Raw genomic sequence first — 15,220 nt, 5'->3', positions numbered from 1 at the left:
CCACAGCTTCGCAAAAGGACCCCTGAATATGCAAAATATCTATCAAGGGATTGTTCCCACAGGCACAGACCCTCTTCATGCTCCAAAACCCTAAGAGAATTATGGGGAATAAAAACACTAGGAATAACTGAGACACCCCCATTCTGACAGTTAAAAACCTAGATGCAAAGAAACTGGACATAATGGTAAAACAGAAGAACATCAGAATGGTATTGATTATAGAGGTTAGTCCCAAGCGATTACTCTATGAATCACGAAGAGAGAGAGATCCTCAAGTACCAAGAAAAGCAATCTGAGACCAAGAAATGTGGCAGAAAGATACAAAAATATTTCCCATAATTTTGGGTGCCACAGGCCTGCATTAAAAAGACTTTCTAAGAATACCTGGATAAGTTGCCTATATATATATGTAACAAGAAGTCCAGAAGGAAAGCTGTCTTTGGCACGATACAAACACTACAGTGAGCATTAGAAATAAATGTGAGAGATCGAGATCGTGCTTCACATATCCTGACTTAGGAGTGAGGTTCAATACTGTCACAGTACGCACCAAACTAACCCATTTGGAGGCAATGCCTGCAAGGAATGGCATGATCAAGCCAAATATACAAACCCGCATGTTAACACTAGATGAGAAAATCTTCAAGCAAGTTGCTCAGCTCAAATTATGGGTTCCAGAAATAGAAATGAAAACAGTATTCTCCTACAGCATACTTCACAGAATGCATGGAAAATATACACATTTATGTTTATAATGATCCTTCTCAGTTAGAAGCTTTTCCTATGAATAAAGTCATTCTAATAACCCTTTGGATATCGTATTATCTTTAACTCTATATACTTTGTTAGTATCCCGTAGCGTGGTGTATAATGCTTAGTAATTCCTTCCACTTTGGTGGAAAATATTTATCACTTTTTGGAATTTTTAGTTGTGTTTTCGTGTAATATTGCAAAATTCTAATAAAAATAAAGGAAAAAAAAAGAAAATATACACAATTAATAATGATTTCAGATGAGCAGGAGAACTGTTTATGGTAGCTCTCAGGAAACATATTGGAGCCTCGTTATTTTGTGTTAATCAGGATTAATACTTGTGATGTTAACTATTTGCATACCAGTTATATTAACCAGGCTCCTGTGTCATTCCTAAGAGCTGTCATATCAGGTCTGCTGCTCCTCTGAAATCATTATTTAATGTGTGTATTTTTTGGGGCACTCTGTGAAGTATTCCACAGGAATACGCTGTTTAATGATAGTTGAACTCTGATTTCCATTTCTGGAGCTCAGCATTTGTAGTGTGTAACGTGCTTGCAGAATTTCTCACCAGTAATAACATGCACTGCAGTACTTAAGAATGAAATGTAGTTTCCTTGCATCGTGCAGCATTTAGTGGAGGAGTGGCAACATTATCAAGAAGATCATAACAAATAAATTGTGGCATAACTGTAATAGCCAGCACGCATACACACCTGTTTTTTGCTGTCCTCTGCAGGGGATGATCTGGACCTCACATGCAAGGAAAAGGTCTGGCTTTCAGATCTTGCAAGCAAGTCTTCTACGGAAACAGATTTTCCCGAATTCTTAGACGACGGGCGTTTCTCCAGTACTGGCTCCTTTTCAGCAAGCTGAGACTGGGTAAGTGACTCAGGATGAGCCATATGAGTACCTTTCGTGAACTCCATTTTAGATCTGTAATCTTGGCATTTCTCGGTTTTCACTTGACTTGCAAATGAACTGCTCCTGCTCCTGCTTTCTGGATATCCAACTTTTTTTTGTTCAAAGAAATCAGGATCAAAGAAACCTGTCAGCCCAGGAGGAAGGGTGGAGGAGATACGGCCTGCTTTAAACTGCTTATCACCAAAGTCTCGTTGGCGGTAAGAAAGGCTCTGGTCCTGAAGGGAATTCATACTGGATGAAGAAGAAATGCTCTGGTTATCCATCAGGCTGGTTTGAAAGTATGAATTCTGTGAACGTTCCCTCAAGAATCCAGCTTCGTGAGAGGAAGGTCGTCTCCCAGTCTTTCGTTCAATATACTCGGCGAGTGCATTCTGCTGAAACTGTTTAAGCTCTGGCTTTGAGAGATTAATGGTAGAGCAAGCCTTAACCTCACTTTCAAACAACCTGCGCCTGTCTGCTACTGTGCTCTCTGGGAAGTTGAATCGGTTTCCATTTTTCTGCAAAGAAAGGGGTGAAGGCTCACTGTCAGACATTCCCACTTCATTAATTTTCTCTGGCTCAGAGTATGACCTCTTCTTCTGCTCAGCAGTTAACCGTTTCCTGGCCCCTATACGGACTATTTGGTGTGAACTCGCTTGGTTTTCCTTGTTGGTTTGATCCACGACGTTAACACTTGTCTCTGTAGGTGTAACATTATGTCTTTCTTTTGGGGCATGAGGAGATATGAACGTGGACTTCCCACCAACATGGGCTGATGCAGGTCTTTGTGTACGCTTGTTTTGTTTGTTCAAAAATGGTGAATTGATGTCTAGATCTGACCGTTTGAATGACGTGGCTCTTAGAACTTTGGACTGGGCATCTTTGATGCTGTTTCTGTAAGCCTTGTTGAACAAATTATCCACAGGTGATCCTAAGATATCTTGAGTATTATCAGTTACTTGAGCTTCCTGCACAGGATCATGTGTATCGTGAAATGTGTTTTTGCTCCACTGTAGGTTAGGCAGTCTTCTCTGTGTGTCATTCTGTGAATAACCACCCTGAGGCTGTTCATTCTTGACTGGATGCCTTATTGCTGTTTGGATCTCTATAGGATGGCACCGGGCTTCCTCAGATTTAACATCTGTCTTATGCAAATGGTGCATGGTACTCTTTACAGTGCCAGGTGTGCTCATTGACCTGACACGGTCAGGGTTTTGGAATTGCTCACGGGAATTAATCCTGTTTCTTATGTCCTCAATGCTATTCAAGGAACTCCTGGCACTGGAGAACTGATTCTGTCGGTTATGTCCATAGTTATAATTAAAGCTAGGTGCTCCAGCACTATGAGACTTTTGGCTCTGTTGCTCTCGCTGCTCAATTTTGTTAATCTTTTCCAGCACAGAACAGCGAGGCCTGTTGGATTCTGGTTTACTGTACTTAGGCTCTTGGAAACTTTGGGTGCTACTAGAGCTCAGACGACGCCTGCCAAAATCATAAGTCTTTGCTTGGGTAGTGGAAGAATGCTCCTCATGTCTTGGCTGTACACTGTGGGGCTGTGTTATGCTCTCTACATCACCCTCTTGTCTGCTGAGATTCTGCTGGTTGAAGTCATCACAGTGATCAGAGACCTTTCCCCTCTGGTCTTCAGTAGCTTTGTTATTTAAAGACAGTTTGGTAGTATACATGTCCCTTGGCAGAGTGTCTTTTGTCTCCATGCTATTTTGCCATCTATTAGAGCTCTGTAAGGATGATACACCTTGCCTGATTCTACCGCTGCTCCGCTGGGTCTGTGGCATGGAATTCCTTTCACACTGGACAGTAGCATCCCTGTTCTCATGAACATCAGATTTCCAGTTCTCTTCAGGTAAAAACTGTGCCTGTTCTTCACTAACAGTCCTTGTATGTGTCTTCTGGGGCCCAGTGGTATGTTCCAAATACTGCATTTTGTTTGTGTTTTCTTTGTTGTGATGCAATATATTGGAAGAGGAACCTTCTTCATTTTTGTCCCACTTTGAAGATCTCATGATGACATCTGAATCATCTGGGAAGTGAAGCTTGTATTGAGCAAACATGGTTGCTGCTTCTTGCTTTTGTTCGATAATGGGTTGAACATGCTTGGATTTATGGAAGATGGAAAATCGATTTCCAGTTCTTTGGTTGCAATTCTCTTCCAAGGTAGAGGAGGCACAGGCTGTAGTGATTTTTAAAGAGATTGGAGGAGCAGGAATATATCCATTTTCTTTGGCCAGAGCTGGATAAAGCACTCCATTATTGTTTGCCAGTGGAAGTGGGGCCTGAGCGAAGTGAGGCTCAGGGGGAGGCACAACATAAACCCCTGTTGGAAGCATGGGTTGCCCTGGCTGTGGGACCTGTGAGTAGCTCTGTTTAGGCTGCACTGCAGGACTGCTCTCAGGACTCTTTTCCAGGACTGTATGTAGTTGACCTTCACCAAACATAGATTTCAACACATGCCCCTGGCTGGAAGTGATGGGAGTGCCTGGCTGGTGCAAAGCACCCGTGGGCAGACTTTGTTCAACGCTAGTCCAAGAATGAGACTTGTCGTGATGTCTGATTGCAGCATAACTGTCACTTCGAGCTGGAGGCATTGGGGGCCCCTTCTGCTGGCTTTCACTCTCTGAAGAACTCCTGCCTTGATGGTTCCACATAGGGACAGAAACATATTTGCTGGAATCAGGCAATTTGCTATAGTTCCGGCTTTCCAGTTGGGTTTGTGCATTGCATTTCTTAAGTAGCGAAGAGTTGACTTCAAATTCTTCAGAAACACCTCGCTGTGCATCATAGACTGTTTTGACATACCTGATATCAGCCTGCTTCATCTCCTCCTGTGGACTGCCTCTTGAGTGCATATTATCGACGGAATAGGAACGTTCCTTGCAGAAGGAGGGAGGTGGGTACTCTGGAATGCTGGAGTTGGTGGAGAATGAGCTATAAGCTGAATCCCTCTTGCTGTGGAGGTGGGCAAGCTGGTCTATGCTGTTGGTGGATTTTGCTGGAGAAAGGTGGCAAGGGTGATATGCAGCAGGAGTATGGTCCAGGCTTTCCATGCTACCCCTGGAGCTGTACTGGTCCGGACTCCTGCTCAGATATCCATGCTCGTAGCCAGAGAGATCACTTGTAGACGAACTAAAACAAGAAAAGCAGACGTTAGTTAGGGGAGTTTGCATTAGCTTGCAAATGAACTCAGTGGCAATATTGTTTAAGTACAGGAGGACCGCATGGAGAATCGTATTTAGACTTTGGGTCTGTTCCCTCTCTGCTGTCAACCTGAAGTGGCACAAGTAGCTAGAGCAAGTTATTTCACACACACACAATTAAAAAGAAAAAAAAAAGAAGAAACGCAAAGCCATGAATCATTTGAAATGACCTAACATGCTCATCAACAACATTAAAAATAAAAAATAAATAAATGACTTGAGCAGCATTGCAGGGCAAGTCAGAGATGAAAGGTTTGCTGGGGTAAAGCATTTGGCCTGTATGATTTTGATTCCATTTCTTTTTATGGACTTGAAGGCTGCTCTGGCAAGCTTCCTGGAAACTCGCTGCCACAGAGACATGATGTTTGCTGTGAGAAAACTAAACAGGAAATTAAAAAAAAAAAAAAGAATAACACTTTGATAACGTCTCTAAGTCCCACAGGCACCATGGCGAGCATCATCACCATGCATAAGAGAGCTCTGAAACATGAGCCGTTAACACATACAGTATGAACAGACCCTCTCCCCCACCCTTCCGCTGACATGGGATCTGCAAAGTTCTCTTGTGCCATCACTTGTTATTAAAAATATAAAATAAAAAAGTCTGATTTAAGGTGATGTGGCTTCAAAAAATAGAAGCACTGTAATGAGGGAATTGTAGGACAAAATGGCACTCCTGATTGTTTTCAGCACTTGTTTCCCCTTTCAGTCTCGTACCCTCACGGACTGCCTCAGAAGGACTGTGTGGTATTTTCACTGGCTTGGCACTTAGGGCTTATCCTGCTTCCTTAACCTTGTGACAACCCTGCATATTAATCTGGATTTTTCCTGCTTGTCAAAATACCACATAGAAGAAGTATAGGTATGTGCTCAGATACTGTAAGGTTTAAAGAGTTAATATGTGCGTACTAAATACTTAACACCACGTTTAAGCTTGGGACAGAGGTAGAGAAAAACCTAGGGGTCCTTTTATAACACCACACAAGAAAATAGGCCTAGTGCCTCGTAACATGAGACTTTTCCATCTGCTAAATCCATTTCTACCTCTGCCATGAAATCACCATTTCCTGGCCGTGCTCTAATGTTCACATTAGTGCACAGCACCTGAAAAAAAATAATAACCTGGGTGTACTTACCACCTGTAGAAGTCCACCGAAGTGGAGAACTATGAGATCCCACAGGACGTAGCAACAGCAGAAAACAAGTGGGAAATCGACCGTGGACTTTCGAAACGAGAGGGACAACCTTGGTACTTTAAAGAAGATTTAGTGATAAAAAGACTCGACATGGCTACGGCCTGCCTCAGGAGTCTGTTGATGACAACTAGATGACAAAATCTCTAGTGTAGTATTTTTTTTCAATGCAAAAAACATTAAAGAAAGGTCTTGAAAAAGATCCTGAAAAAAATCTGTTTTCAAGGTTTTTTGCATTGAAAAAAACTACTACACTTGAAATTTTGTCATCTAGTTGTTATCAATAGACTCCTGAGGCAGACCGTAGGCCGAAACACGGTGCCGTGTCGAGTCTTTTTATCAATAAATCTTCTTTAAAGTACCAAGGTTGTCCCTCTCGTTTCTGGAGTACACAGTCGATTTCCCACTTGTTTTCTGCTGTACTTACCATCTCCCATTTAAGAGGTGCTAAGAGCTCCCACGTAAGCACTCATCAACCAGTTAGTGTGTAGTAATGTCAACATGTTAACCGGTTAACACTTTCATGGCAATTCCCCATCCATCAGATCTGTATAATATCCAAAATACTTTATTGAAGATACCGTATGTTAGACAAATGCCCGACACAGGCCGTGTTTCGCCCAACAAAGGGGCTGCGTCAGGGGCTAGTTAGTGTGAGATAATGACAAAATTAACGCACTTTACCACATCCTGCGTTAGAACATTTTTGCTGCATTAAGTGTGTGTTAGCATTTAGGGGTCTTTTACTAAAGCTTAACTCGAGTTATCTGCAGCAGGGCCCAATTTATTCCTATGGGCCCTGCTGCAGATAACTGGAGCTAAGCTTTAGTAAAAGACCCCCTAAAAGCGGCATGGTAAAAGGGCCCCCAGGTAAAAGGACTTTTTGAAAACTACAAGATCCCAAAACAGTACAATACATTTTATGCTGCTTATCCTAGAAATAAGAAGGATTTTCCCTAAGTCCATTTTAATAATGGTCCATGGACTTTTCCTTTAGGAAGCCGTCCAAACTTTTTTAAAAATCCTGCTAAGCTAACTGCTTTTACTACATTCTCTGGCAACAAATTCCAGTTTAATTACACGTTGAGCGAAGAAACATTTTCTACGATTCATTTTAAATTTACTACTTTGTAGCTTCATTGCGTGCCCTCTAGTCCTAGTATTTTTGGAAAGAGTAAACAAGCAATTCACGTCTACCCATTTCACTCCACTCATTATTTTATAGACCTCTATCATATCTCCCCTCAACTGTCTTTTCTCCAAGCTGAAGAGCCCTAGCTGCTTTAGTCTTTCCTCATAGGGAAGTCGTCCTTCTCTGTACCTTTTCTAATTCCACTATAACTTTTTTGAGATGCGGTGACCAGAATTGAACACAATATTAAAGGTGCAGTCGCACCATGGAGCGATACAAAGGCATTATGATGTCCTCATTTTTGTTTTCCGTTTCTTTTCTAATAATACCTAACATTCTCTTTGCTTTCTTAGCCACCGCCGCACACTGAGCAGCGGGTTTCAACGTATCATCAACGATGACGCCTATATCCCTTTCCCGGTCAGTGACTCCTAATGTGGAACCTTGCATTAAGTTGCCATAATTTGGGTTCCTCTTTCCCACATGCATCACTTTGCACTTGCTCACATTAAACGTTATTTGCCATTTAGATTCCCAGTCTCGTAAAGTCCTCTTGTAATTTTTCACAATCCTCTTGCGATTTAACAACTTTGAATAACTTTGGGGTTCTTTTACTAAGCTGCACAAACGTCTACACGCACCCAACGTGTGCCAAAATGGAGTTACTGGCCAGCTACCGTGTGGCTGTCGTGGCAGTGGCATAGCTACGTGGGGCCAGGGGGGGTTGGGCCCCCATAGATTTGGCCCTGGACCCCCCTGCCGATGAACCTCTCGACCCCCCCTCCCGCCGTCGCCTGCCGTTGCTGACGGGGAACCCCAACCCCCGCCAGCTGAGGTCCTCTTCTTCCCGCAAAAGGCTTCCTTCTGTTTCTGACGTCCCCTGCAGATCAGCTGATCTGCAAGACTTCGTTCTGTGAGTCTGACATCCTGCACGTAAAACGTCAGAAACAGAAGGAAGCCTTTTGCGGGAAGAAGAGGACCTCAGCTGGTGGGGGTTGGGTCCCCCGCCAGCAAAGGTAGGCGACAGTGGGTTGGCGGCAGGAGGGGGGGTCGAGAGGGTCGTCGGCGGGGGGGGGGGGGAATGGCAGCAGTGGCGGGGTCGGCAATGGTGGTGGTGGTGGGGTGTTGGTAATGGCGGGGGGAGTCGGCAGCACCTGGGGGAGGGCTAAAATGTGCCCCCTTACCTCGGGCTCTGGACCCCCCCTCCCGCCGAAGTCTGGCTATGCCCCTGTGTCGTGGTAATTTAATTTTTGGTGCGTCCTCTACGTGCATTCAAAAAATATTTTTTATTTTTGGACACACATACTGGACGCGTGCCAAGTGGCATTTGACATGCATATGTCATTACCGCCCGGTTGCCGCTTGAGTCTTTATTGCTTGGTCAATGGCTGGCAGTAAGGCCGCAGACCCAAAATGGACATGTGGCAATTTTGATTTGGTCGCACGTCCAGTTTCCACAAAAATTTAAAAAGGCCTTTTTTACAGGCACGCTGAAAATGGATCGGTGTTCGCCCAAAACCTGAACCTACACTACCGCAAGCCATTTTTCAGAGCACCTTAGTAAAAGGACCCCTTTGTGTCGTCAGCAAATTTAATTACCTCACTAGTTACTCCTATCTCTAGATCATTTACAAATCTGTTAAAAAGCAGCGGTCCCAGCACGGACCCCTGGGGAACCCCACTAACTACCTTCTCCATCGAGAATACTGACCATTTAACTCTACTCTCTGTTTTCTATCCTTTAACCAGTTTTTAATCCACAATAGGACACTACCTCCTATCCCATGACCCTCCAATTTCTTCTGGAGCCTTTCATGAGGTACTTTGTCAAACGCCTTTTGAAAATCAAGATACACAATATCGACTGGCTCACCTTTATCTACATGTTTGTTCACCCCTTCAAAGAAATGTATTAGATCGGAGAGGCAAGATTTCCCTTCATTAAATCCATGTTGGCTTTGTCTCATTAATCCATGCTTTTGAATATGCTCTGCAATTTTGTGCTTTATAATAATCTAATTTTGCCGGCACCGACGTCAGGCTCACTGGTCTATAATTTCCCGGATCTCCCCTTGTACCTTTTTAAAAAATCGGCGTTACATTGGCTGCCCTCCAATCTTCTGGTACCATGCTTGATTTTAAAGATAAATTACATATTACTAAAAATAGTCCCGCAAGCCTCTGCTGTTTTGGTTGCTGAGTTATAGATGCATAGAAATAATGGTGAACAAGCAAGATATAAGTGTGGCCTGTTTACTGAGTAAACAGAGTGGGTTAATGAGTAACATGTGTAGTTCAGTAAAAAAGTGCCATCTGCTGCTTGTCTGCAGACTTTCATGCCTATCCCAATGTAAAAAAAAAAAAAAGAAAAAAAAAAAAAGAAAAGCAAAGCAACTTGCTTGAGATCATGTAATTGACCACTAGATGGTGCTGCTATTCCTCCTACAGATGTCTGAGGGTGTCCTCAGTTGAGGTTTCCATTGTCTGAGCAGACACAACTCTGATCACAGACTCCTTTATATGAGAAGCATAGGGATAAATGACATCCACTTCTAATTCTCATTAGCAACCTGCATTTGTTTCTGCCTCATGTTGGGTACATGCTGTGGTTATCTTTTACTTGATGAAAATTACATCCTTCATGACGTAAAAAGATTGTGCTTTGAACTATCTGAAAATTCTGAGCCGGTGAGCCTTCTGTACCGTATTCCCACTGAGTCTGAATTTTAATAAGGCCTGAGTTCTTGAGAAGCAATTACATTTTTTATATGCTTTCATAGAATAATATAGTCAAATTACTGTACTCTGGTGAATACCAGTGCAGTTCTATGTAAAGCATCTGGTGTATTCTTTCAGGCCATTTCCACCAAAACAAACTATCTTTACCCCTGCTGGACTCCTGTCCTGGGAATTTATGGCATTAGCTGAGAGCTACTGCCTTAATGCAGTGATGTCTGCTATTTTTCCAGTGGTTTACTTTAGCAAAAATAATTAAAAATAAAAAAAGGTAAAAATAAAAATCTTCAATGCAGCCAATGAGTAAGCATGAAGGTCTCTACAAATGCTAAATTTTTTTTGGGGGGGTGGGGAGGTGGAAATCACTATTGCAGGGGCGTAGCTACGGGTGGGCCTGGGTGGGCCCAGGCCCACCCAATTTCACCTCAGGCCCGCCCACCCAAGCGCCCACACACTGCACCAGCTTAGCGACCACGGCTCCAGGGCAGAAACAGCACCCACTCTGGCTCAGCTGATGATGATCTCTCCAGACTTGCAGCGGCGAACTGGTGGGTGGCGGCAATAAAAGTATAAAGCAGCCAGGCTCCTCGACTCCCTCCCGTCCTTCGCTTTCACTTCCCTGCTCTCTCAGCGTCCCGCCTTCCTCTGATGTCATTTCCTTTCGGGCGGGACGCTGGGAGCGCAGGGTAGTGAAAGCGAAGGACGGAAGGGAGTCGAGGAGCCTGGCTGCTTTATACTTTTATTGCCGCCGCCCACCAGTTCGCCACTGCGAGTAGAGAAGGAAGAAAGCCATTTAGAAAATCTTTTTTTCTACTCCCCCGCGCAGCCGTCGCCGTTTACTCAAAACACAGCAAGCAACCCGAGCTGCTGCCTGCATCCACGTTGTCGTTCTTTATTGTTGGTAAGCAGAGGGAAGGATGGGTCTGGGAGGGGTGGTGAGTACAGTGTTTGGGGGACTAATGAAGTGGGTGAAAGATGGGGGAGGAATTTAGGAGACTGGGTAAGGGAGAAACAGAGGGGGGAATGGGAGTGCTGGAGAGGGAATGAGAGTGCTGGAGAGGGAATGAGAGGGAGATGGTCAAAGCTCAAAGGGGAGAGAGGAGAAATTGCTGGACATGGAGGGGAGGGCAGGGGAGAGAGAATTGCTGGATATGGATGGATGGATAGAGGGAGGGCAGGGGAGTTGCTGGACATGGGTGGATAGAGGGGATGGCAGGGGAGAGGAGAGTTGCTGGACATAGGTGGATGGAGGGGAGGACAGTGGAGAGAGGAGGGTTCCTGGACATGGGTGGATGGAGGGGAGGGCAGGGAGATTTGTTGGACATGGATGGAGGTAAAGGAAGGGAAGACAGGAAGGAGATGCACATGGATGGAGGGGAGAAAGAAGAAATTCTGAACATGGATGGAGGGGAGGGAAGACAGAGGAAGGAGATGCACATGGATGGAGGGGAAGGGAGAGAGAAGAAATGCTGACATGGATGGAGGGGAGGGAAGAGAGAGGAAGGAGATGATATGAGGGAAAAGGAAGAGAAGAGAAAAACTGCACATGGATTGAGAAAATAGGCAGAAGCTGGATCCACTGGACAGTCAAGTCTGCGGAGAACCCAGCTTTTACTTACGGATGTAGAGCAAGAAATGAAGAAGAAAGGAGGAAAGTAAAGAAATAAATGGAAAGGAAGCCCTGGAAATGGAGTTAAGAGGACAGATAGCAGCAGAATCAGATACTGGGCCAGCATGATAAGAAAAACAAAGACAACAAAGGTAGAAAAAATAATTTTATTTTCATTATAGTGTTTGGAATATGTCCACTTTGAGAATCAGGTGCTCAACATTAAAAGTTAATATTTATTTATTTACTTATTTATGGCATTTTATCCCACATTAAACATGAATTAGATTGGAACCTGGGACCATTTAATTTTATTTTTCCTGGAGAGAGTAATGCATTGCCTCCCCCCACCCCAGGCTCTCTCCCCGGCCATAGCCAGCTCTGCAATTTTGAGGGGAGGTGGGGGAGGGGGCGCAGAGGTGGACCGGGGAGAGAGCCTGTTGTTAAACATTTACCAGCAAACCACTGTCTAGTGCCCACCCATCCAACCTGTTGGCCCACCCAAAAATTGACTTCTGGCTACGCCACTGCACTATTGTGGCTAGTCAGGTTGCTCAGGCGATTCAGAGTGAAACAAAGAGGGGCATAATCGAACGGGGCGCCCAAGTTTTCCTGAGGGCGTCCTCGCAGGACGTCCCCGCGAAGGGGCGGGGAAACCTGTATTATCGAAACAAGAGGGGCGACCATCTTTTGTTTCGATAATACGGTTGGGGATGCCCAACTCTCAACATTTAGGTCGACCTTAGAGATGGTTGACCTTAGAGATGGTCGTCCCCGGTTTTCGGCGATAATGGAAACCGAGGACGCCCATCTCAAAAATGAGCAAATCCAACTCATTTGGTCGTGGAAGGAGCAAGCATTCATAGTGCACTGGTCCCCCTGACATGCCAGGACACCAACCGGCACCCTAGGGCGCACTGCAGTGGACTAACTGATGAACTAACTGAACGGAAAAAGCTCTTCCCTTACCGATTCGGAAAGGAACGGGCATGCATGAAGGAAATCGCATGCAAATGAGCTGCTCGCTGTTAGCTCATTTGCACCCGATTTCCTTCCTAAGGAGGGGAAGCCAGTGCAGAGCAGCCAAGCATTATCTGTGGCTGCTGTGCGCAGGCCAAAGACGGCTTCATACACACAGAGAAAATGCGTGTATAATAGCCATCTACAACCTTAAATAAATTGCCATCTACAACCTTAGAAAAGTGTAAGTCCAGATAAAATATCCAAGTGCTCATCAGGGACGTCTTTTTTTTTTTTTTTTTTAGAGTATGGGTGAAGGACGTCCTTCGCTATGCCTCTGTCCCTTCGACGGGACGTCCAAAATGTTGATGTTTCAGTGAGAAGGAGGTCCATGCCTGGATGTTTCAGGGAGAAGGATGTCCATGCCTTTGCTATGCCTCCAACTCCCTTTATTTATTTGGATTTTGGATCACAAGTAGCAGTAGTGGGATTTGAACTGGCCTCCTCTGGATTGCAAGACCAATGCTCTAACCACTAGGCCACTCCTCCACTCCACTCCCTTGAAATTTGGCCATCCCTGTGGGGGGGAGGCAGTTCAGGACGTCCAAAATGTTTGAAAGAAGGACGTCCACGCCTTCACTATGCCTCTGATGACACACACATACCTCCCCCCCCCCCCCCCCCAGGGACCTGCATACTGCTGCGATGCACCTGAGTATGACATTTCAGGCTGGCAAAAAAAGTTTTTAAAGTTGTTTTTTTCGGGGTGGGAGGTGGTTAGTTACCACTGGGGGAGTCAGAGGAGGTCATTCCCGATTCCCTCCGGTGGTCATCTGGCCAGTTCAGGCACCTTTTTGAGGCTTGGTCGTAGGAAAAAATCGACCAAGTCAAGTCGCCCAAGTGCTCATCAGAGACGCCCTTCTTTTTTCCATTATCGCTCGAGGACGCCCATCTGTTAGGCAAGCCCCAGTCCCACCTTCCGACACGCCTCCGGGAACTTTGGTCGTCCCCGCGACGGAAAGCATTTGGGGACGCCCAAAATCGGCTTTCGATTATGCCGATTTGGGCGACCCTGAGAGAAGGACGCCCATCTCCCGATTTGTGTCGAAAGATGGGCGCCCTTCTCTTTCGAAAATAAGCCTGAAAGTCTACTCCACCAACAATTTCTCTTTCTGCCCCACACAATCCATCTCTATTCACCAGCTCATCTCCTCCACACACTCTCTCCCTGAACTCCTCCTATACCCTACATATTTTCTTTCCAAATACACCCCCCTCCACTTCAGTCTCCACATCCTGTCTCCACCCCCATCCTCTTCAAGCTGGTTCTCTGCCCCTCCCCCCAGTTTTGAATCCCCTTCCCTTCTTGCACTTGTTGGTGGTGTCATCTCTTATGGCATAGCCCAGCTCCCAATGAGTTTTCATGGCAGTGGTGTACCAAGGGGGGGGCAGTGGGGGCGGTCCGCCCCGGGTGCACGCCGCTGGGGGGGTGCCGTGCGCCTGTCGGCTCTTCGTTTTCATGCTCCCTTTGCCCCGGAACAGGTTACTTCCTGTTCCGGGGCAGAGGGAGCATGAAAACGAAGAACCGGCAGGCGGGGGCCCCCCCCCCCCCCCGCCAGTGGCGTGCACCCGGGGGGGAGGTCTTTCGCCGGGGGATCGGGGGGGGGGGGGCGCTGCACCTGGGGGGAGGGTCGCATCGGCGATCCGCCCCGGGTGTCAGCCCCCCTAGGAACGCCACTGTTTCATGGTGCCTGAACGCCTACACTGCTCTCTAAGATGTGTGAGAATAGTGTGGGATTTTGTGCAGCGTCTGTAGCTCAACCTCACTGGGAGCTGCATGGTGCAGGTAGAAAACTGAACACCTTTTAAGGAGGTATATTCTAGCAGCAGATCTGCAACAAAAATTGAGGAAATCTATACTGGAGCAAGAGTTGGGGAAGCCACACAAGGTGGATGAGGGCTGCCACTGGCCCATGAGATCTTGCAATGAAAAATACGGTCATAAAGTGTAAGATTCCCAACTCTAGATTCAACCCCAGAGCCAGATTTCTGAATAGAACAGGGCATAAAAGAGCAAAACAAATTTCTGTCATGAATATTCATTGTGGTTATCCTGAAAACCTGACTGGCTGGGGTGCCTCCAGGACCTGGTTTGGGAACTACTGCTGTACACATTATATAGAGGTACTTTTTCTGTCCCTTGAGGGCTCACAATCTAAGCTTTTTGTACCTGGGGCAACGGAGGATTAAGTGACTTGCCCAAGGTCACAAGGGGCTGCAGTTGAAATCAAACCCAGGTCTCCAGGATGAAAGCCTGCTGCACTCATCATTAGGCCACACTCCCATGCCAAACTGCCTTTACAGAATTTGCACTTGGTGCGCATCATCCTGACACCTAACTTTGTGTGACCTTTACTGAATTCCGCCTTTCTTGTATGCCTTTTGAAGTTTTTTTTTTTTCCCATGTGCAATCATGATGACTGAATAATCGACTTAAATATACGATCGGTATGGAGTGTTTTGCATCCACGGTTTCTCCTTCATGTTTATATGTTTTCTGAGCATGTAACTTTGTTGTTGGAAAAATCCATAGCTGGTTTCTAGTCCTACAAAATTGCCTTTATAAAACAGACACAAGGTTTGATCCTATGAGGCTCATTTTCAAAGCTCTTAAGATCTACTATGGAACTCTGTAAGTCTAAGTGCTTTGAAAATATGC

The 15,220-nt window shown here is 45.5% G+C and overlaps 1 protein-coding gene across 1 annotated transcript in view; it reads right to left on the bottom strand.

Moving 5' to 3' along the window:
• Positions 1-15,220, bottom strand: part of SHROOM3 (shroom family member 3) — a 181,261-nt gene that overhangs the window by 71,645 nt on the left and 94,396 nt on the right. Inside the window, exon 4 of the mRNA XM_030192131.1 lies at positions 1,470-4,800. Within this exon, the coding sequence (XP_030047991.1) occupies positions 1,470-4,800 (3,331 nt within the window). The remainder of the gene's footprint in view (positions 1-1,469; positions 4,801-15,220) is intronic.

The sequence above is a fragment of the Microcaecilia unicolor genome, chromosome 2, assembly GCF_901765095.1.
Source record: "Microcaecilia unicolor chromosome 2, aMicUni1.1, whole genome shotgun sequence".
NCBI lineage: Eukaryota > Metazoa > Chordata > Amphibia > Gymnophiona > Siphonopidae > Microcaecilia > Microcaecilia unicolor.
This window is presented reverse-complemented; position numbering and strand designations above follow the sequence as displayed.